Consider the following 20,997-nt stretch of genomic DNA (forward strand, 5'->3'; position numbering starts at 1 on the left):
GAAACCACAAACCTGTCCAACCCAACCATTCCCCTGTCCACGTGGAAAAAAACTATTAAAAAACAAATCTTCCAAGTGTCATTTGAGAGCGACATTGCAAGGCTTCCAAAACAATCACTCTTTACTGCTCTGGACGCCTCATATATGAAGGGGAAACCACAACCATACTTCAATTACTTCCTTCAACCACAGACTTACTTATGAGGTTGTTAGCCCTTCCAATTTACGACTTTAATCCGCTTTGGGCTCAGAAGAATGGACAGCTATCGTGTTGGCTTTGTAATTCTCTACATAAGTCCTGGCTAGATTTGCTGTGCTGTTGTCCCCACCTTGCTAATGACCGTGCCGCCTTCTGCTCCCAGTCCATCAGGGCAAGTTTCTTAGGCACTGATGGGAAGCATCTGATTCGTGCTTCAGCAACAATTCTGTTCAAGTTATAGCAAGGGCTGGGAAGTTTATTAATATTCTTTTAACTGCAGTGCACACAGCTCAGCATCAAGAGATGGACCAAAAACACAAGACGTGCTTCAAGGGGTTAAATCTGATCACCTTGTAGAGTCTAACCACCCACCGCTCAGTGAAAGCTGTTGAAGGAATCCCAAGTTCTCTTATATTGGTATTCCACAAATGGGCTTTGCTGAAAGTCGGGTATCGGCATCTGAAGTAACTTTGGGATGTTCTGCTATTAACTTTTGCACTCCGCACTTTCCTTCTGGTGCTAAACGGCCTATCTTCACATACTTGACATCAACCAGAAATGCTGCTTTGGAATTGTCTTTTATCTCCTACTGCTTGTTTTTATAATGGGTTTTCAATGTTTAACTTTCGTTTTATTTAAGTATCGGTGTGATGTTTGTATGTTACGGTTTTAATAATAAAGTGGAAGTTTCAGTGTACTAACAGGACTTTTCATACAACAAGTAACAGTAAATTAAACAATAATCGGGTAGAGAGCAAAAAATAAAACCTGTTTGTACCATTCATGGCAGTAGACCTGCGAGGAAATAGTCCTTGTTTTTTAGGTCTCGCCTGTCGATGCGCATGCGCATCGAGCAAGCGAGAGTATTGGGACTTATCCACTCTTTATCCACACTGCAAGGAATCGTGGCGATTCCTTGCAGTGCCCGTGACTTTTAAGCTCAATGCGCATGCGCATTGAGCTTAACAGCGCGTGCACGTCCGTCTTGGTTTACCCGCTCCGCCCCCTCCCCTTCCCGCCGTCTCGCATTTCCCCTGCCGCATCAAAGGCTTTCACGGCCGGCCGGCCATGCTTTCAGTTTCACGACCGGCCGGCCGTGTGAATTACATTCCAAAGCCCGCTCTCCCTGCTCCGCCCCCTGCTCCGGCCGAGACGCATTTCTCCTCCCTCCTCCCCCCTCCTGGGTCAGGCAACAACACACAGTCGAGTAACGCAGGCAGAGAGAGGGACATCCGGGGCTCTGCTCACCACGGAGGTACGTTCAGCATGTTTAACTCGTGTTGTGATGCAGCCTTGAATTTGGCTGAGGACTTGTAGACAGTCTCCTTGCTCATGGTTTGGCTCTTAAACTGTGAATATCGGGTCTGTCCTCCGGAACAGAATGTTTTCCGGAACCTGTAATATCTTCTTTTCATTGGATCTGACATACGAGCAAGTGTTTGCACAGCTTGAGCAGAAATTGTGGTAGGAAATTAAATCTCCGTAATGCCAAGTCATTTGTAACGTGTCGTGTGCCTCAGACGGCCCCTTCCAAGCACTAACAGTGGATCTAAAAGCATCCTGTGTCTGCTGCATTAGCGCAGGTCACAACATTGAACTCCATGCTTGCTTTGGGTAATTAGTTCTCGCCTAGCCATCCATTATTGTCTGTTTCTAATAGGCCTGCAATACGTTAAGTAGGCTGCAGATCAAATCATCTGTTCTGAGAAAACCACATTAGGGACCAGATAAGGTCAGAGCCCAGCTCACGACAGTTTAAATTGCATGAATCTGAACCTGCCAGTCAAAAGGTTTCACGCAATAAACATTTTATGTATTTGAAATATCGTGGAAAATGGTCTACATTCCCCATTAAACCATTTGCTTGATCCTGCTTCTGTAAACTTTGTACACAAGTGCTATTTATTGTTTCTGAAGAGGGCAATGATCCGGTTCTGAAATTAATCATTGAATATTTACTAGTGAAACTGTATCATTTCAGCATAAGGAAATAACAAGTATTGACAATCCCAGTAGGTCTGGATTATAAAGATATGTTAGTGGGGCCTGTAATTTGACTTACTCTCTCACTCCTGATGGATCTGCGTTTTTTGGACTCAGGCACTACCCCAACAATTAGATACAAATTACAGGTCCCACTAATGAATGGCTCTTCAGCACTGATATCTTCTTTTTGCCCCGAAGGCTCAATGCTAACGACAAACAACCTTAACAGAGAGGCGCAGTCACCTCGTACATAGCAGTGACAACAAGGAGACTATTTCTTCCTGGGCTCCCCTGTCCCAGATGTTCTACTCTAACATGACTAGCAACAACTACCTGCTGCTACAGGCTAACTGAGAATACCACAGCCATTTTGCCCTGGAAATGCCACAGGCCTGCACACCAAAGAAGGAGCAAAACAAGTGTTGGCTGATATTCTTTGTCTTACAAACTGAACCATGCTACATTAATGCAATAAATTATGACTGACGAAATACTAAATCTTTCTATACCAAAACAATATGTGTAACTCAATAACATACATCTTTTCTTTAATTTTTTTAAAAGTTTTATTGATTTTCGTTATGTAAACAAAATAAAACATCTTAGAATACATCGAGAGCACACATTGCAATATGTTGAATTTAAAGCCAACCCCTTCCCGCCGTCTCGCATTTCCCCTGCCGCATCAAAGGCTTTCACGGCCGGCCGGCCATGCTTTCAGTTTCACGACCCTCACTCACCCTCACTCACTCACCCTCAACCCCTCACCCTCACCCTCAACCCCTCACCCCCTCACCCTCACTCGCCCTCACCCTCACTCACCCTCAACCCCTCACCCTCACTCGCCCTCACCCTCACTCACCCTCAACCCCTCACCCTCAACCCCTCACCCACCCTCAACCCCTCCCCCTCAACCCCTCACCCTCACTCACCCTCAACCCCTCACCCTCACTCACCCTCAACCCCTCACCCTCACTGACTCACCCTCAACCCCTCACCCTCAACCCCTCACCCTCAGCCCCTCACCCTCAACCCCTCACCCTCAACCCCTCACCCTCAACCCCTCACCCCCTCACCCTCACCCCCTCACCCTCAACCCCTCACCCTCAACCCCTCACCCTCACTCACTCACCCTCACTCACTCACCCTCAACCCCTCACCCTCAACCCCTCACCCTCAACCCCTCACCCTCAACCCCTCACCCTCAACCCCTCACCCTCAACCCCTCACCCTCAACCCCTCACCCTCAACCCCTCACCCTCAACCCCTCACCCTCAACCCCTCACCCTCAACCCCTCACCCTCAACCCCTCACCCTCAACCCCTCACCCTCAACCCCTCACCCTCAACCCCTCACCCTCAACCCCTCACCCTCAACCCCTCACCCTCAACCCCTCACCCTCAACCCCTCACTCACCCTCACTCACCCTCACTCACCCTCACTCACCCTCACTCACCCTCAACCCCTCACCCTCACCCACCCTCAACCCCTCACCCTAACTCACTCACCCTCACCCTCACTCACCCTCACTCACCCTCACTCACCCTCACTCACCCTCACTCACCCTCACTCACCCTCACTCACCCTCACTCACCCTCACTCACCCTCACTCACCCTCACTCACCCTCAACCCCTCACCCTCACACAGTGCAATAGGTCTCGGAGCATTTGAGTTAGAGCTTTTAGAATTGTTTATGGCTTTTTTTATTTGTAATTCTTTAGCATTGGCTACAGGAAACAAAAATGCTAAAGATTTACAAAAAAAACCCATAAACAATTCTAAAAGCACTAACTCTAATGCTGCGAGACCTATTGCATTTCCAATGCTTGTTGTATGTATAATTTATAAGAACTGGCCTAATAATGAAGTACTGAGTGACCATTTTAATATAGTTGTCTTTGCAGCCCAGAACAGTATCCTGTGCAAGCCGTTGTTACAGAAGTGATTTTAATCATGTACATAACTCTGGCATCGTAACAGGAGACCACTCCAGCAGCTACACAAATCAGAGGTTAGTACTACTAATTCAAAGTGTCATTTTACTGCTTACATGACTGATTATTGCTGCTCATTAGTTTGCATTGGCAAATTACCCTCATTCATTTTAGAGCAATTTGGTATGAGTTGTACACCTCTAATTGATCTAAATGCAAAGGATTATAAGTAAACCAGTATTTGCACAGATTTTGTCGGTTGATTTAAGGTCTCCATGAATTGAACTAGCTGGAAGAAATTTTGTAAAAATATATATTTTTATTATTCATAGCCAGCTTCTAGGAAACTGGCATGCTGTGCAAGGCATCCCTTCAGCAATTATGCTATGCAGATTTGTAGAGCGCACTATCAGCCGGGATGGTATCCTGGTACTGAGAAGGTGGCAGCCTAGTCAAACCTACACGGCAGGGCACCTGTGGTAGCCGTGGCTGCATGGGGACAAGGGGGTAGCGGAGTTGACTGCAGATTCCCCCCATGCGAGGTTAGGCGGTTATTTTGAGGTTTCCACAGAGCTTGGGTCTTGCCATGCCTGCAGCCGGTGTACATACAGCTGTAATAAATGGTAGCAGCCCCCTCACCTTATTAACACCTTGGCTGCTAGGCGTTTTCCCCCTCCTGTGCTGGATTTTGCCATTTTGCTGTTCCCATGACGAGCTCAGCTCGTCATCAGCACACGACACCCGTGGGTGATGACTAGCTGAGCTCGTCATCAGCATCGAAAGGGTTATACGTTGGCCACGTTTCTTGAATCTCCTGGGGCCTTTCAACTTTGTCTTTTGGCCTGGTGCCTGTTGTAGAGGTGTGGGGGGAGGGGAAGGGGGTGTCAAGTGCATAGCGGCTCGGGCCACTTTGGGCCCAGGCCAGGTGCGCTGGTTGGCACACTGGCCGTCCGAAGCATTCTTTCATCCCAATTGTGGAGGCGCCAGGGCACTGGGTGTACCGCATCTTGGGCCAGATCGGGCCTAGGCTGTGCGCGCTACCTGTTCCGCTTCTATACCAGGGGCTGGTGGATGACCTATGCTGGCCCCCAGCGACTTGCCTGGCTCTCTTCCAGAGGTATTGGCCTGCGCTGCAAAGGTGTTGGCTTTAGGTGGTTTGGTGGTCATATAGAACCCAGGCAGCCTGCGGCTCCTTCCGTGGTGAGCTGGCAGGGGGCTGGGGTGTCGCCACACCGGCTCTTGGTGGCTGGGCCTGCACTCTTCGTCCGTCTTGGGTGGCAACCCCTGGAGGCATTTCCAGTGACAGTTGATGCGGCAGGAGGTGCCTGGTGTGGTGGTGCCCCCCCCCCCCCGTCCCCCACCCCCCCCCCCCCCCCCCCCCCCTCCCTGGTTCCCTGTAGGTGAGTGGCCCTGCCCTGAGATAGGCTTTTCAGGGCTTCGAGAAGTGGCATTAGAGCTGTGACTGGAGAGAGGAGGGGAGGGCTTCTCAGCATTTTGGTGACACCGTGCATATTTGGCCTTTGTGCCAGCCTTCTAGGTGTTGTTTTTTGCACAAGGTGGATCGCGCCACCACTGCTTTATTGGGGACTCTGTGTCTCGAGGTGCCAGTTGTCCCTCCTTACTTTTGTGATCCTCGATCTGTAGAATTTGGCCATGATTGAGCCCTCTGCTGGCCTAGAGCAGCAAAACCTGCACTCTTATCCTTAATCCCAGCTGTGACCTGGCCAGCCAACTGTACGGGGATACTGCTGTGCAGAGGATACCGGAAATTCTAGGTCCCCTGCGTAGTGCGACATCGGAAGTGAGTCGTAGGGTCCAGGTCCTACAATGGCGGCCCATAAAGCGAAGCTGCAGTTTTCCTCCTCTATTCGTGACATGCTTCAAAAGCCTGATCTGCCTTGCTCAGTGTTGGGTGCCTCTAAAACCCAGCCACACACACCGGGCGAGAGCTCTGACACGCAAGCTCCTGCTTTTAAGGAAGACCTCCAGGTCCTGCTTGCTGAATTTCGTTTAGGACCTTACCTCTTTGCGGCAAGACTTCACCAGTGCCATCGCTGACCTTAATCAATCCTTGGCAGACGGATGCCCACTTGGCCACAGTGGAATTAACTGTGGCGGAACACATCCCGGACAATGTTCATAGGACGGCCTGTATTGAAAAATTGGAGAGGGGACACCTCACTTTACAGGACAAGATAGACGACCTGGAGAATCGCTAGACAGTACCCATAAGGGGTACTCTGCTTTCCAGCAACAAAAGAAATTTGCTCCTGATACTCTGACCATGGTTCACTATTTACAAAAAAAAAAGCAGATCTTGCGGGCCGAATGCCAGCAGGAACGATTAGTGTTCCGTGGTGATTCAGTACCCCCGTTCCAGGATGTTTCGGCTCACACGTTAGTGTTACAAAGACTTCAAAGAGGTCAGCCAATACTTGCAATGTCACAAGATTTCATACCGCTAGAGCTTCCCACTACGCATCCACTTCCCTCACCAAAATAAAAGGATTGCCACTTGCATGCCTAAGGAAGCCTGTGTGGTGCTTGGCTTGTCCACCCCCCCTCCCCTTCTACCCTCCAAATCTGATGTGGTTCAACTTGCTGAATCACTGTACCTTGCTTTCATTGATGGGAGGGCGCTGCTTCCAGCCTCCATGCCAAACCATGAAGAAAGCCCTGAAACTCAAAAGGCAGACTGCTAAGGAATAGCATCATCGGAGAAATGGGGATGACACGCCGGCTTGACTGTTAGACTATCCTGAGGGGGGAAATGGGGGAGGGGGCCCATATGGGTTTAACTGCGAGCTTACCCCTTTCATGTGGTTGTTTGCTTGTGTATGTCTGACATATTTGCTATAGCTCACCTTGGACTTTTTTCTTCACTTCTTTCAACTTAATGTTTGTTTACAGATTGATGGACCACTGGCCTTTAAGTTGCCGGGGACCGTATTTTCCTTGTACTCGGGCCTGGACCACTTCCATCCTCGACGAGGTGAGCCTCGCCCACCTCCAGCCTTGACACAGGGTATGGTTAACCGGACTTTGTCCGATGCTTGGAGCCACCAGCACCCTCACAAACAGGACTATACATTCTTTTCAAATGTCCACAGAACTTATTCAAGAATGGACTATTTTTTGATATCCCAGCCCTTATTACCATTTCGTATAGGCACTAAAATTGATGTTGGCGCTCTCTCTGATCACGCACAAGTTTGGTGGACCCTTAGTTTAGCACACCCACAGCACTCCCTCGGCCATGGATTCTCAACAAAGTGGCACTTGGAGACCCAGCTCTTTTTGATCGTATTGAAGATACCATTGAACATTACTTTACTGAAAATGGCACTGGCGGTGTGGCTCCTGCGCCTCTCTGGGATGTGGCGCAAACGATTTTCAGGGAGAGCTTGTAGGGAAGTAGGATCTGCTTTCATGGTCACCCCCAATCTTTGCTGGTGTCATTATGTTTTACTGACTGGGATCCTGCTAATCAGGACCCCAGTTTCCGTGCTTCCTCCCTAAATTGGACCCGGCGAGTACTTGGGTACATCCCAGATTGGCTACTGGTGTGCCCTTGTAAGTCCCTAGTATATGGTGCTATGGTACTATGGTGCCCAGGGCACATTTACACCAGGGGTCCCCCATGGGCTGAAGTATGTATTATGCCACCCATGGGAGACCACTCAAATTGTGACTACAGGCCTACCATTGCAGCCTGTGTAAGCTGGCGCTAGCACCACTTAAAACAGATATGTTTCTTATATCTGAGGTCACTGCACTTGAAACCTATAAGTTACCACTAAGGCAGTCTGTTCAATCCTAAAGGCAGGGTGCTCGGTTAGAAGTGTGCCCCTGCATAAGCAGGAGACCCCTACAATCCAGGGAGACCATTCTCCCGAGTTATAAGTTCATCAGCCATTACGATATATAGAGCCATGCATCATTACACAATTGCGATCTCTAAACTGGCTGTAACCAACCCTGTCATGTTTGGTATCAAACATATTGGAATCATACAGAACACCGTAAACTGTGTTGGACGTATGATTCCATGCACTGTAAAGCTCCTCCTGGACGCCATCAGTGCTCCCAGCACCAGTCTTCTAGACACAGATGGCAAACTATGGCTGCTGCCGACCAGAGACACGATTCTGCCCTCCTGCTGCTGAGCCAAGCTAGAGCAGGGGAAGGCATGAGAATAGGTTTCCTGTCACCGGGAGGTGTGCCCACTTCCCAGGCAGGACTTAGTGTACTGGGACAGGGGTGTTGGCTTCACTTGCCAGGGCCACTAGACTGCTTTGAAGGACACATTTAATGCCCTCCTTGCATACTCTAGTTGAAACCAGTTCTGGGAGCCTTTGGCTCCTGCTCTTGCACAAAACTGGACAAAGGGCATTGGAGTATCCTCCCTACTGTCCGGCACCTCCTCTGGGAGGAACCCCTGAATTGTCCCAACCCTTTCCTTAGGTTACTTAAGGTTCCCAAGATTCGACGTGGGACAAAATTCCTATCCAATACCACTTGAACCGTCTGGGCACTTGGGACTTCGCTTTGGGAACCAAGACTGCAACTGCGAAGACTCCTGCTGCCAGCCGATGTAAATATTTCAAATGGTTAAGGTGCAGGTGGTAGTTAGGCCATGCGGGCGTGATCAGCAGAGATAGGGGAGACTGCTAGCGTAGTGGCATAGAGCCTAAAAACCGGTCTACGAGGAGATGTAGAAGTGTATGTCAGGTCAAGGGCAGCCTTGAAGGAGGGGGCTGCGGGAAGGTGGAATGCAAATCCCGACAGGATGCTCTAAGCTGGTAATATAGCAATGTGTCCATTGGGCCAGACCCAGCCGGTAGCGAGAAGAAATTGTCACTGGGGTAGAGGTCAGATAGGGTGGTCAGACCCATGCCAGCCGCCCGATTCGCCATTCCTGCGGAGTGCAGTGAGGGGAAAGCCGGGTGATATGCGACAGGCATGGCACCGGCGGAGAACAATCCCGAGCCCGAATATTTGCGAAGACCGTCCTAAGCCCAGCACATGGTCTCCACTGTGTTGATTTCTCCATGTGGTGGCTTGGCAGGGGAGAAGATCGCGGTCTGAAGAGGCAAGGGGGCAGCCAGGTCGACTTCGACCGCCACATGAGGCTGAAACTGCATTGGATGGAGACGGAAATGAAGGAAGCTGGCCTGGGCACTGAGAGCTTATAATTTAAAATCCGGGGCACCCATCCTGCCGCACGTGAGGGTAAGCGTGAGGATGTCATACACGATCCTGGGCTGACGCCCGGCCCAAACAAGGGAGATGATGAAGGAGCGGAGAGTGCAAAAAAAGTGAGCGGTGAGAGGGACAGGCACATTCAGAAACAAATACAGAAATTTCAGGAGCACTACCATCTTAGCGATGGCAATATTCCCCGCCAGCGATGGAGGTAAGCGCCGCCAAAGGAGAATCTTGGTCTCCAGCCAGTCAACTGCCCTGCCAAAATTAGCTCTCCAAAGTTCATCCACATTCAGACTGAACCAGACACCCAGGTATCTGGTAGGCCACGATGCCCACACAAAAGGGTAGTCGGGAGTGAAGGGGATAGTAGCATCCGTCAAGGGGAATAGAATAGACTTGCTCCAATTGACATGGATGCCAAACAGACTCCCAAATCGCACCACCTCACGGACCATGGGGTAGAGGTTCTCCTGTGGATGGCGGACATAGCGCGTAACATCGTCCGCGTACATTGAGACGACCAGGGCTCGAGCCGCGAAGCCTAGGCCCCTCTGAGTGTGGTGCTGTCTGAGCCTAGCCGCAAGGGGCTCCATGGCCACAGCGAAGAGCATAGGCGAAAGTGGGCACCCCTGCCTAGTTTCCCTCGAGATTCAGATGGGTTCTGAAACCTGAACATTGATCCGGAGTCGGGCGACCGGGAGTGCGTAGAGGAGTTGAACTTTGCGCAGAAAAACTGGGCTGAAGCCAAGACCGGGAAGGAGGTAAAAAAGGAAGGGGTTTTCAAGAGTATCGAATGCCTTGGTGTCATCTAAAAGAGCCACCACGGCCAGAAGAGCGGGGTTCATCTGATGGAGTACAGCAAAGATCGTGCGGAGGTTATGCGACGTTGAGCGCCCGGGGGAAAATCCAGACTGATCTGGGCGAGCAATCAGGGACATGAGGGACAGAAGGCCGGAAGCTTGGCAGAGATCTTATTGTCTGTATTAATAAGTAATGGAGGGCGATATGAGTACAAAAGCTCAGGGGGATTGTCTGGTTTTAAAAGCAGCGTCAACAGGGCCTCACAAAGTGAAGGGGCGGGGGGATATGACCTGATTCAAAGGCGTCATTATACATGGTGGCGAGATGCAGGATGAGGACAGGCACAAATGTTTTATAGAAAGAAGCAGGTAGACCATCAGAGCTTTGTTCCCAGGCAGACTATTGATGGCAGCTAGGATCTCTGCCTTGGAGACTGGTTGATCGAGGTATTCCCGATGGCCGTTACTCAGCCAGAGGAGCTAGAGTGTCAAAATATTGGTCTAGGTGGTCGCATGAGGGACAGGCCCAGCGGTATAGAGTTGAGTGTAAAAGGTGGTGACAAGTGAAAGAACCTCAGTAGGAGAGGTTGTGTGTTCCGAACCCCCGTCCTACAGTGTTGTGATGTAGGAGGCAGCATGTATGAGGTTGTTGTAGAAGACTGGCTAGAGTCTTACTAGGACCATCGCCATCTCCGTAGCAATGCACCCTTGCCTCCCTGCCCAGAAATGAGTTTCCTGTCAGCTTCTTGTTCGAATCGGGAGAGTTTACCTCGGGGCCGTGCTAGGGTGTCCGGATGTGGGCTGACTAAATGCTGAGAATCAAGGGCCTTCTCTCCCTTCAGGCACTCAAGAGTACCACGGATAGAACGCAGGACATCCGACTGCTTAGAAATGCATTCGCCCCTGACCACCACCTTGACGCCCTCCCAAGGTGTGGAGGGTGAGTCCGCCGAGCCGGCATTAAGTTTGAAATAGTTCTTTATTACAGTTTGGATTTCGGTGCAGAACCCATATGCGAAGCGCGTTGGGGCAGACACCAAGCGAACATCTGCCTCGTGGCATGTGGGGGGGGATCAGACTGAGACTTACGGGTGCATGGTCCAAAAGGGTGCGTGCCATGTGCTCAACCGATGTGACACATGCATGTGCATTGCGAGTGGTGATCCAAAGATCTAGGCGAGACCAGCAGCCCGAGGTGCCTGTAATGCAGATGCCCTCGCGCACGTCCGGGTGAGTGTGATGCCAGGCGTCCAACAGAGAATTATCGGCCAGGATGGAACACAGAAGGGAAGTAGAGCGTGGGTGCTAAGTGTGGGGCCCAGAGCGGCCCAGTGCGGCAGAGAGAGTAATGTTAAAATCCCCCCCCCCCCCCAACACAGCAATGCAGCGGGCCAGGGAGGAAATGTGTTGCCACAGCTGCACAAGGAAGTCGGGGTCATCAGAATCAGGAATCAGAATTAGGGTTATACTGCAGCAAGGATCAAGGGCTGGGCTGAAAGGGCACCAAGCAGGATAACCAAGCGCCCCTTGGGATCAGTAATGGCCTTGATGGTGCGCCAGAGGAGCCCTCTACGTAAAAGGATAGACACCCTGCGTGAGTAACTAGAATAGGAGTGTATTTTGTCCCAGTGTCAGGAGTGTAGCCTGGAGGAGGTCGCAGGGAGCAGGTGAGTTTCCGGGAGGAAACAGATGTTGACTTTGTGGCGAATGAGGTGCGCATGTACGAGGCGGGCCTTTCGATAATCGTTCAGTCCACGGACGTTCCAAGTCCAGAGTGTAGTTGCCATCATAGAGCTGTGCCAGGAAGGAGAATGCTGGATAGGGCCAAGTGCAACAGAGGAACCTGAGAAGTGTAAGATGTGGTGTGCCGTACAAAGAGCAATATATCAGAGCAAGGTACAAAATAGGTCAGAGAAGAAAAATAAAGAAAAACACAACAGGCTTTGAAGGAGAGGCAACCGGACCCAAAGAACCCCCCCCCCCCCCCCCCCCCCACCACCCCACCACCCACACCAACCCTAGATCAGGTTGAGAGACGAACCCCATCCACCCAGGGAGCCCCCAACTGGGAAGGGTAAAAACTAAGAACAAAGGGGAATCATCCCGTAAAGACGTGGCTCGGTGCAGTGTACGCCCCTGCCACTAGGACAGGGTGGCCAAGCCGTGGTTAAAGGGGGAGGGGGACTCGATACAACCCCTTAAGATCCAGGACCAACCAGGTAAGCAAAATAAACAAGTACAATGCAATACAGGTGTTAGTGCTATGGAGATAAGGAGAAAGAACTGCAAGTCCATGGGATCCGGTATAAGAATCAAAGTCCCATCAGCAGAACAGGGTGGCCGGGTCCAGGAGCTGGGGAGTATGAGGGAAGTTACAGTAAGTCAACTTGGAAACAAAGGAATGCCAACAAGAACAGAGACCAGGACGGGCAAGTTCGTGTCATGTGGCGCAGGGATCCGAGTATATGAGTAAAGGGAATTCTCAGTCATTGTCACTTAGATCGTCGGTTGCAGCAGCTTGGGAGCTGGAGGGATTGGAGTGCTGAGATTTGTCCAGTTTCTTGGCGTAGGCCATCGCTGCTTTGGGTTCCAGAAAGGTGTGGACCTGCGAGTCCATGTCTGACGCGCAATTTGGCCAGGTACGCCAGGGAGTAGGAGATATTGTGTTTTTGCAGCAGACGTTTGGCCGGGAGAAATTCGCGGCCATAGTATAATCCAGGTAGAAGGAGATCAAGTTTCCCTGATGACTAATTTCTCCTTTCTCCCTGGCAGCTTGTAGGACCGCATCCCAGTCATGGAAATTCAGTAGTTTGGTGGTGATAGGTCGGGCTGGAAGACCAGGAGCAGTCCGGGAGCCCAGAGCGCGGTAGGCACGCTAGACGATGAATAACCAGGGACAGGACCTCTCCAAATAAGCATCGGATCAATGTTTCAACAAAATCCTCCATTTTGGCTATGTTGGAGGATTTGGGCACTACCGTGATACAGAGATTGCTTCTGCGGGATCACGCCTCCAAATCCTCATTCATATTTTTAATGAGCTCCAAAATGTTGTCCATTTGTAAAAGAGCATGATGATCCCGGGCGGCAGCATCCTCTGCGCCAGACACCCTAGCCTCAACTTGATTTAATCGTGCATCATGAGTCCACTCGTGCCTTAATGGTGTCAAGGCGGGCGGAAAGCTGGTGACGGTAGATTTTAAATCCAACAATGTAGCTTTGAGGTCATCTTCGCGAGTAGGGTCATTTTCGGCCTGGGTGGCGAGTTCGCCAGTGTCCGTGACTGCCCCCTCTTGTCGTGACAATTTGCGCTTGTCAAACTATCTTCGGTTTCTTCGGGTCAGTTCGCCCCATGGTGAAGCACCAGCGCTCCCAGCGGGTCAGGGAGAAGCGGAGCAGCGTATATGGAGGCCACGGCAAGCAGGAGAGGCAGGAAGAGAAAAAGGGCACCTGGGGAGACGAGTCAACCAGGCCCACAGGGCGGAGCAGGTGCAACGAGGCCAACAAGGCCAACGCGGAGTGTATCCCAGAGCTAAACAGGTAGGGGAGCCCAGCAAGGTAGAGGCAGGCCGGTCGGAGCGGCAGAGCTGGCTAGGGTAGATGTGGCTGCAGCGTGCCACAGCAAAATACTAGGGAGGACCAGCTGCCGAGTGAGAAGCCTGGGGGAGTGAGATGCTCCTAGGGGTGGGCTCTCCAGGCAGGAAGTTCTGAAGCAGGTCCTTGCAAGGCAGGTGGCCCCCAAGCAATGAAAGTGATGGCCGGCTGGCAAGAGAAGGCCCCCGTCCAACAGAGTATTAGTCTCTAGGAGCCTGGGAGGGACGCAAAGTGAAGAGACTGTGCCAGCAATCCGCCACGGAGCCAGGACCGGCATGGAATCGTCCAAGCGAGGAGAAACTGTTGAGGGGCCAGCTCGGTGTTGCAGGCAGCAGGTCTATCAGGGCAGAGGAGAGTGCACCCCCTGTATTAGGCCGCGCCCAGCCGTACAGGCTTTAGAGGAGGCGTGGGCCGGAGAAACAAAGCAGCTGGCTTGCAGGAAAGACATGTGGGGGCTCTGAAATCCGCGGCCCGGGCATGAGGAACAGCTGAGAGTGGGAGCCCCCATAGCCGCAGGGTGGCGAGGAGTCGTGGGGGCACACCGCCCCCGTCGCTAGGTCCGAAGCAGGCAGGCCAAGGCAGCGTGCGCCGGAAGGAGGAGGAAGGTGCACGTGTGGAGAGCCGAGCGGTACGGTGCTCGTGCCCCTGACCCCGCCGCAGGGCATCCAACACAAAGGCGACTCACTGGATCTGGAGTAGCAGTGTAGCAGGGCAGCTTCGATGAGGGAACGCGGTCCACTGGAAGTAGGAAGGTAAAGCAAGGATGCCTCAGCAGCTGAGGTCGAGCTCCCCAGAGTGTCAGCCGCAAGGCCCAGCCGCCGCGCAAGGCCCAAGGAAATAACTCAGCTAGTCGGTGTGTGTGGAGGCCTGGAAAGGCAGCAACAGAAGCCCCAAGGTGAGGTGAGTCTGTGGGCCCCGGAGTGGAACACAACACCTCAGTAGTCCGCAGGATGATTACGTATTATCGGCTTGGCTGGCAGAGCCCACTTAGATTGCGGCCATCTTGCAGCTGGCCAAGCCACGCCCCCCTAAAGCGGACAGACTTGGTGCATAAATTACACATCCATTTACCCGCAATCGCATTCGGCAACTGGTGATAAGGAGGGTTGCCTTCGCTGTGAGATGGAGGAGAGCTTAGCGGTTTTTAGTAACTACTACCATGCTCGTTACCAAACCCAACAGTTTGATGCTCAGTTACAAGATTATCTGAGCACCTATAGCAGATGAAACAGAAGAGTTCCACCTCCTGGAGGACGAGATAACTCGGATGACTACACTGCCACTTTCTACCGAGCCAGTGCCTCTCTTCTGATCTTCTTGTGCATGTTTATAATTCATTTCAAACATCTGGGGTGGTTACTGATACTTTGGTGGAGTCAGACATAACTCTTCTGTTTATACCCGGTAAGCCAGCCGCTCAATGCCCTTCCTATCGGCCCAGCACCCTTGTCAGCTGCGATGTGAAGCTTGTTTGCCTCCATTGTGGTTTCTCACCTACATCATGTTTTCCCCGACTATAGTTGCCCAGACACAGTCTGGCTTCATTTCAACAGACAAGTAAACGTTACCACCCGGCTGGCTGTGGCTCTTATGGAAGTAGCGAAGCGACTACTCCACCCAATAGCATTTCTCTCTCTCGACACTGAGAAGGCGTTTGATAGGGATGATTGGAGCTATCTTACTAAAGACTTGGACAAAGTCCAGTTAGGTCTCAAAATGAAAGTTTATTTTGGCTAATTTTCAAAAACCTTCCTTCAAACTCAAAATCACTGTTTTTGTTGTTGGTTTTTTTTACGGAGTTTTATATAGCGCGAACTTGACCTGAATCTGGTATCTGAGCGCTTCACATAGCACCAGTTACGTTACATGAGGACACACACATTTTTTACATTTTTTTTAGGCACAGGGAGATTAAGTGATTGCCCAGAATCGCAGGATGTTCAGCGTCGTTGCCGAGACTCAAGCCCAGTTCCCCAGATTCGATGACGACTGCCCTAGCCGGTAGGCCAACTCCTCTCCCCTTCTGTCAACCCGTTTGGTTCACAAGAGGCACCTGTCGGGGATACCCATTCTCCCCCTCTATATTTGCTCTTACGATTGGACCATTTGTAGCAAAGATACAAGCCAACCCCAAGATTTTGGGTATGGCAGTTGCTGGTGTGTAGCTTAAGCTTGCCTTATTTGCCGACATCCTCAGCTCTATTACGGACCCCAGTACCAAAGTTCCTGCCCTAAAGGAGGAGGTCAATTCCTTCTATCAGGTGTCGGGCTTCAATGTTAACTTCACTAAGTCATGGGGTATGAGAGTTGCTGATCCCAACTGTGGCCTAGAGGGCCTCATTAGACAGGCCTGCTTTTAGTGGGAGACTTCGGCCATCCCCTTATCGAGAGATCTTATTACCCACTTGAACGAAGGATTTCTCTTCCAGGGGATACTCATTAATAGTCATCTACACTGAATAATATCCGCCCGTGAGTGGGAACCCGGAACATATAACAATATACATATATATGTGTAATATATAATAATTAGTACATAGTACTAAACCAAAAAATACACATATACATGTATAAACCATAATATGCAGCCCAACATATTGTATAGGCTAATAAGGCCTTGTTACACACTCTCTGCAGAATGAAAATACTCCATACATCAATGCAATAAACAGGCTAGAGCCTAGAAATTCATTTCATAACCTAAATACCTTTTATTTTCATCAAATAATCTGTTGTAAAAGGCAATTAGCCTAACAAGGCTGCATATTAATAAATGTCTGTGTACAGAAAATCAGACTGGCACCTTGCCTTTAAGGTCCCAGAGAATCTGAGCACTTTGCCTTTAAGGCCTCCAGAAGCAACCCTGCTCCCATCATGCACCACAGGTGACAGTTAGGTCAGTTCTTTTTTCCGGCTTGTTCTGTGAGGAACCTGGAACTTGAGCTAGGCTAAATTTGACTCTATTCAGTCAAAATTTGTTTTTTTTTCTGTCTTTTTTGACAAAATGTATTTCTAGTAGTGGTTTATCTTCTTTTTCTGACTAAACTGTTGGAGTTTTTTAGTCAGTGATGCCACCTTTATTTTATAAATGTCCTTCCTGTGGGAAGAAAATGTCAAAATCTGATCCGCACTCGGTTTGTGTGGTTTGTCTACCTTCTACTCATAAGTTGGAAGATTGTTATCACTGCCTTAACCTTTCCAGTAGGACTTTGAGGGAAAGGGAGAAGATGCGGCTTCTAGGTCGTTTGGAGAGAGAAGGAAAGGGGCCTAAAACCTTAATTTCATTTGGAGGGCCCTCTTCTCGTGTAAGTCGTCGAAGATCTGCGTCTCCTGAAGTTTTAACCAAGAAAAAACGTCTTCAGGAAGCGTCGACGTCGAAAGCAGTTTGTTCAGCGTCGAAATCCCCTACATCGGCGTCGAGGACATCACCGGTGAGGCAGAAGTCGACGTCGATGCAGTCGCCGTCTAAGAGTCTCTCGACGTCAAGACATCTGGTGTCAGTTGCGGTGAGGACGACGTCGAAGGAGAAACATCACTCGACGTCGAGAGAGAGGCAGTACTCTACGTCGTAGGAGAAACATCACTCGACGTCGAAGGAGAAGCAGCACTCTACTTCGAAGGAAGGTCGATGGAGAGACGACGGTCGACGTCGATGGAGAGACGACGGTCGACGTCGAAGGAGAGACGACGGTCGACGTCGAAGGAAAGATGAAAGATGTTAAAGAGGAAAGTGACGTCGAAGGAAGTTGCGGCGACCAGACATGAAAAAGAGGAGATTGGAGTCTCCATCGAGACGTAGCTCAAAGTCTTCGCATGCTACAGGCTTGAGGCATGAAGAGAGAGTATCAGTGGCTAAGTCTCCCCCACCTGCTGAAAGGTCGGCATCGAGACATTCAAGATCAGCCTCTCGGACCTCCCATAGGTCTTTGTCGAGGTCTGAAGTGATTCCACTGCCTTTGGGGGCCTCTACTCCTCAAGACCAGCAGGAAAAAGTTCAGAATTCTTCGGTGGTGGCTCACTCTGGTTCGACTTCAAGGCAGTCTGCGTCAGTGGAAAGGCAAGTGGTTCCCATAGAACAAACTCCATCTGGCTCACCACGGTCTGAGCGGAGTGGCTCTTCAAAGTCTTCAAAATCTTCACTGGGTATTCAGATTGTGCAAATGTCGCCGAAGGGCTCTCCTGAGCGTGCAGCACAGCCGATTAACATGTCAACGAGGTGGTTGGAAAGCCTACGACACTGGAAGATGCAACCGAACACTAATATAGCTAGTATGAGAGTTGCTGATCCTCAAAAGGTTGTGACTCCTAGGAAATCACGTTCTAGGTCTCCGGTAAGAGGCAGATCTCGCTCTAGAGAACACAGACGGCGGAAGTCTGTTACTCCCGAAAGGCGGAATAGGACTCCTACATCTTCTTCTTCATAGTCATCTCCAAGTAAAAGCTCGTATAGAGACTATTCTCCTACAATATCGTCAAGTCCCCCTTCGAGGGTATCCCCTGTGGATGACTTAGGCACCTTTAACGATGTGTTATGTCGTGCAGCAAACAAGTTCAACATTGCGATGGCAGTTCCCCAAGTGACATCTTCGGTCATTTTTGAGACTGTGCATCACACGACTTCTGCTAGACCCCTTCTGCCTTTGGTTCCGGGTCTGTTGGAGCCTGCTATGAAAACTTTTTTGACTCCATCCACGGTGGGTTCAGGCCCTTCTAGAATTGCGGAGAAATATAAGGCTCCTGACCAAGATCCTATATTCTTACGTTCTGATCCGCCTCCAGACTCCCTTATAGAGGTGGCTGTCAGGAAGGCGCATTCTCCAACTTCTGTTTCCTCTGCCCCTCCTGAGAAGGACAGTAAGAGCATGGATTCCTTAGGTCGGAGGATGTGTAGCACTGCTGGTTCGGTGATTAGTGGCCAGTGCAGCAGCCTTATTGGGCCGTTATGATAGTCTTTTGTGGGATTCTGTTGCTCAGTTTGCAGACAAGCTTCCAAAAGAAGATCAAAAAGACTTCCTGGAAATTGTAGGCGAATGAGGTTTGGTTGCTAATCGGAGTATTAGTGCAGCTGCCGACTCTGCGGGCCTTGCAGCGCATGGCTATGCGAATGGGATTTGTTCTAGGCGTTCAGCTTGGCTGCGTCTTACTGGACTAAAACCTGAAGCCCAGAGGAAAATGGTAAACTTGCCGTTCAATGGGTCTACATTGTTTGGGTCTCATGCAGACGACGAAATGGCAAAAATGAAGGTGGAGTTGGATACTCTAAGAAAAGAGAATTTAAACGTCTAGGAACTTTTCGTCCCTACGACAAAAGGCCTTTTCAACAAAAGAATCAACAAACAAGTTGGTCGCAGAACCAGGGTCAGAACCAACAAAGATTGCAGTTCCAACAGCGTCGCCCTGGACGAGGTAGAGGAGGGAATAGACAGCAATTCGCTGCTACCAAGCAACCTCAAAAACAATGAAGGGAGTCTTCATCCTTGTGAGAAGTTGGCCTGATATGCAGTGCTCACTATTCTAGTGATCACTATGCATCAGTCCAAACAACCCTTATGGTGATTGGTTGTAAGTCAATCTTATAGACCAGCTATCCTAGTAGCGTGGATACGAGCAGTCTTCGGGCTAAACTCTAGAGGGCGTGTTAAGCCAGCTGTTATACCATCACATATACCCCTTGAACACCAAGTGAGAGGACACCACACAAGTGTTATGAAAATAAAAAGTGTATTTATTTAAGTCACAACAGCCCTGTACTCTTTATGAGGACAGGGTACTAAGCACACAACAAAACTCTTACGAAAATACTTTAAGTTGCACAATTTACACAAATGCCCGAGGGGCACGAAAAACCATATACTATGGAAGTTGAACGCGAAATTACTAGCAGGTAAGTACTGTACTAATAGGCTTTGGAATCGCTAGGACTACGTTACTGAACCTTCAGATTACTAGTAGGAGGCCTAGGGGACTCGGGTGCAGAGTGTGCACTCTCACGTGGGATGCGGGACAAAGTCTATGGGAGCTAGTAAAAGCAAAGTTAGTGTTCTCGGGCGAACCCAATAAGGTAGGCTGAAAACGACAGTGGATCCTGACCCTTGGATAGTGAGGCTATGCTGGGGCACCGAAATGCCGAAGTTACCTAGCCCAGGGGCTGCAGCTGCATAGGTCTCAAAAGACGTCGGGAATCCTCGTTGACGAACCAGGAGCCTGAAGAAAAGAAGTTGCTGGCAGGCGACCAGTGAAGATTGTTCGAGTGATCCAAGCCTGGATCGAAGATGGATGACACCTGAAAGCAGAGGGGACCAAGTTTGTGACCACTAGCCAGTAGTCAGATGGCACCAGGAGGGCACCGGATGGTAGTCACCTCGACTAGGTGAGTGGAGGACGCTGGGCTCTGCAGTCTCACGGACCAGGAGGCGTTGTCGGCAACCAGGATGGAGGTGCGAGCTGTCCCACGATGGATGATGCTGTCGACGTCGCTGGACCCAGGATTGGGGCAACAAGTCTTGGCAAATTCAAGCCCACGCGGTGGACCTAAAATGGCGTCTGGAGTGGACCAGGAGGGTCCGGGGTGCTCCTCTTTTGGAAGGGAGCAAGGGCCAGTCTGGAGCAACCAGACCAGCAGCGGTGATGTCGTCGGGCGTCGTTAGGAAGGCCACAAGCCAGCGGGCTAGTAGCCAAACAACGCGGTGAGCAGCAAAAAGCAGAAGGGCCCCACGCAGATCTCGTGGATGCTGGGAGGCTGGACTTCGGTGCTGGAGCTGCTCAGGGTCGGGGCTTCTCGGACCCCAAAGCACTCACCAGAGGATCCCTCGGCGGTCGTGCTGGATAGAAGTCGTGCAGTTCTGATGATGGCCGGTCCCTCGAGGTCTCGTCGCACCTACGGTTCTCAGCTTAGCTGTAGAGGTAGGTAGAGGTCAGAGGTGCCAGGGAAGCCGGGTCTCGTCGTGCTGGTCGGTCGGATTCCTGAGGAAGGACGTGCAGCAAACCGCAGAGTTCTTAGATGATGCCTGTGGATGCAGGGTGACTACTCCTTAGTCACAAGGGAGAAATCTTGAGACGAAGTCGAGAGTTCCTTTCGTAGAAAGTAGTTTCTTGATTCAAAGATGATCTAATTTGGAAGGGTCCCCGCTCCTGCCTTTATCCTAAAGAAAGGGGTGGGTACGCGACTAGGTCCTGCCCTAGGGGTGGGACCAGGAAGGGGGGTGGTTACACCCCTCTCCCATGCCGGACTTTCCCCAGGCCAGGGGCTGGTGTGACCCTGGAACTGGTTCTAGC

General features: G+C 50.6%; 1 protein-coding gene across 5 annotated transcripts in view; it reads left to right on the plus strand.

Moving 5' to 3' along the window:
• Positions 1–20,997, plus strand: part of SCAF11 (SR-related CTD associated factor 11) — an 867,779-nt gene that overhangs the window by 384,146 nt on the left and 462,636 nt on the right. For 3 of the 5 annotated variants that reach the window (XR_015295546.1, XM_086919088.1, XM_086919089.1), the window contains exon 8: positions 4,091–4,197. Coding sequence is in view for 4 of the 5 variants with exons in the window: in XM_086919088.1 (XP_086775214.1) it covers positions 4,091–4,197 (107 nt within the window). In the remaining variant the exon portion in view is untranslated. Of the gene's footprint in view, positions 1–4,078; positions 4,198–20,997 lie in introns of all 5 variants that reach the window. The other 2 variants (XM_086919086.1, XM_086919087.1) reach the window with 1 other exon arrangement.

The sequence above is a fragment of the Lissotriton vulgaris genome, chromosome 1_1 (genome assembly GCF_964263255.1).
Source record: "Lissotriton vulgaris chromosome 1_1, aLisVul1.2, whole genome shotgun sequence".
Lineage (NCBI taxonomy): Eukaryota > Metazoa > Chordata > Amphibia > Caudata > Salamandridae > Lissotriton > Lissotriton vulgaris.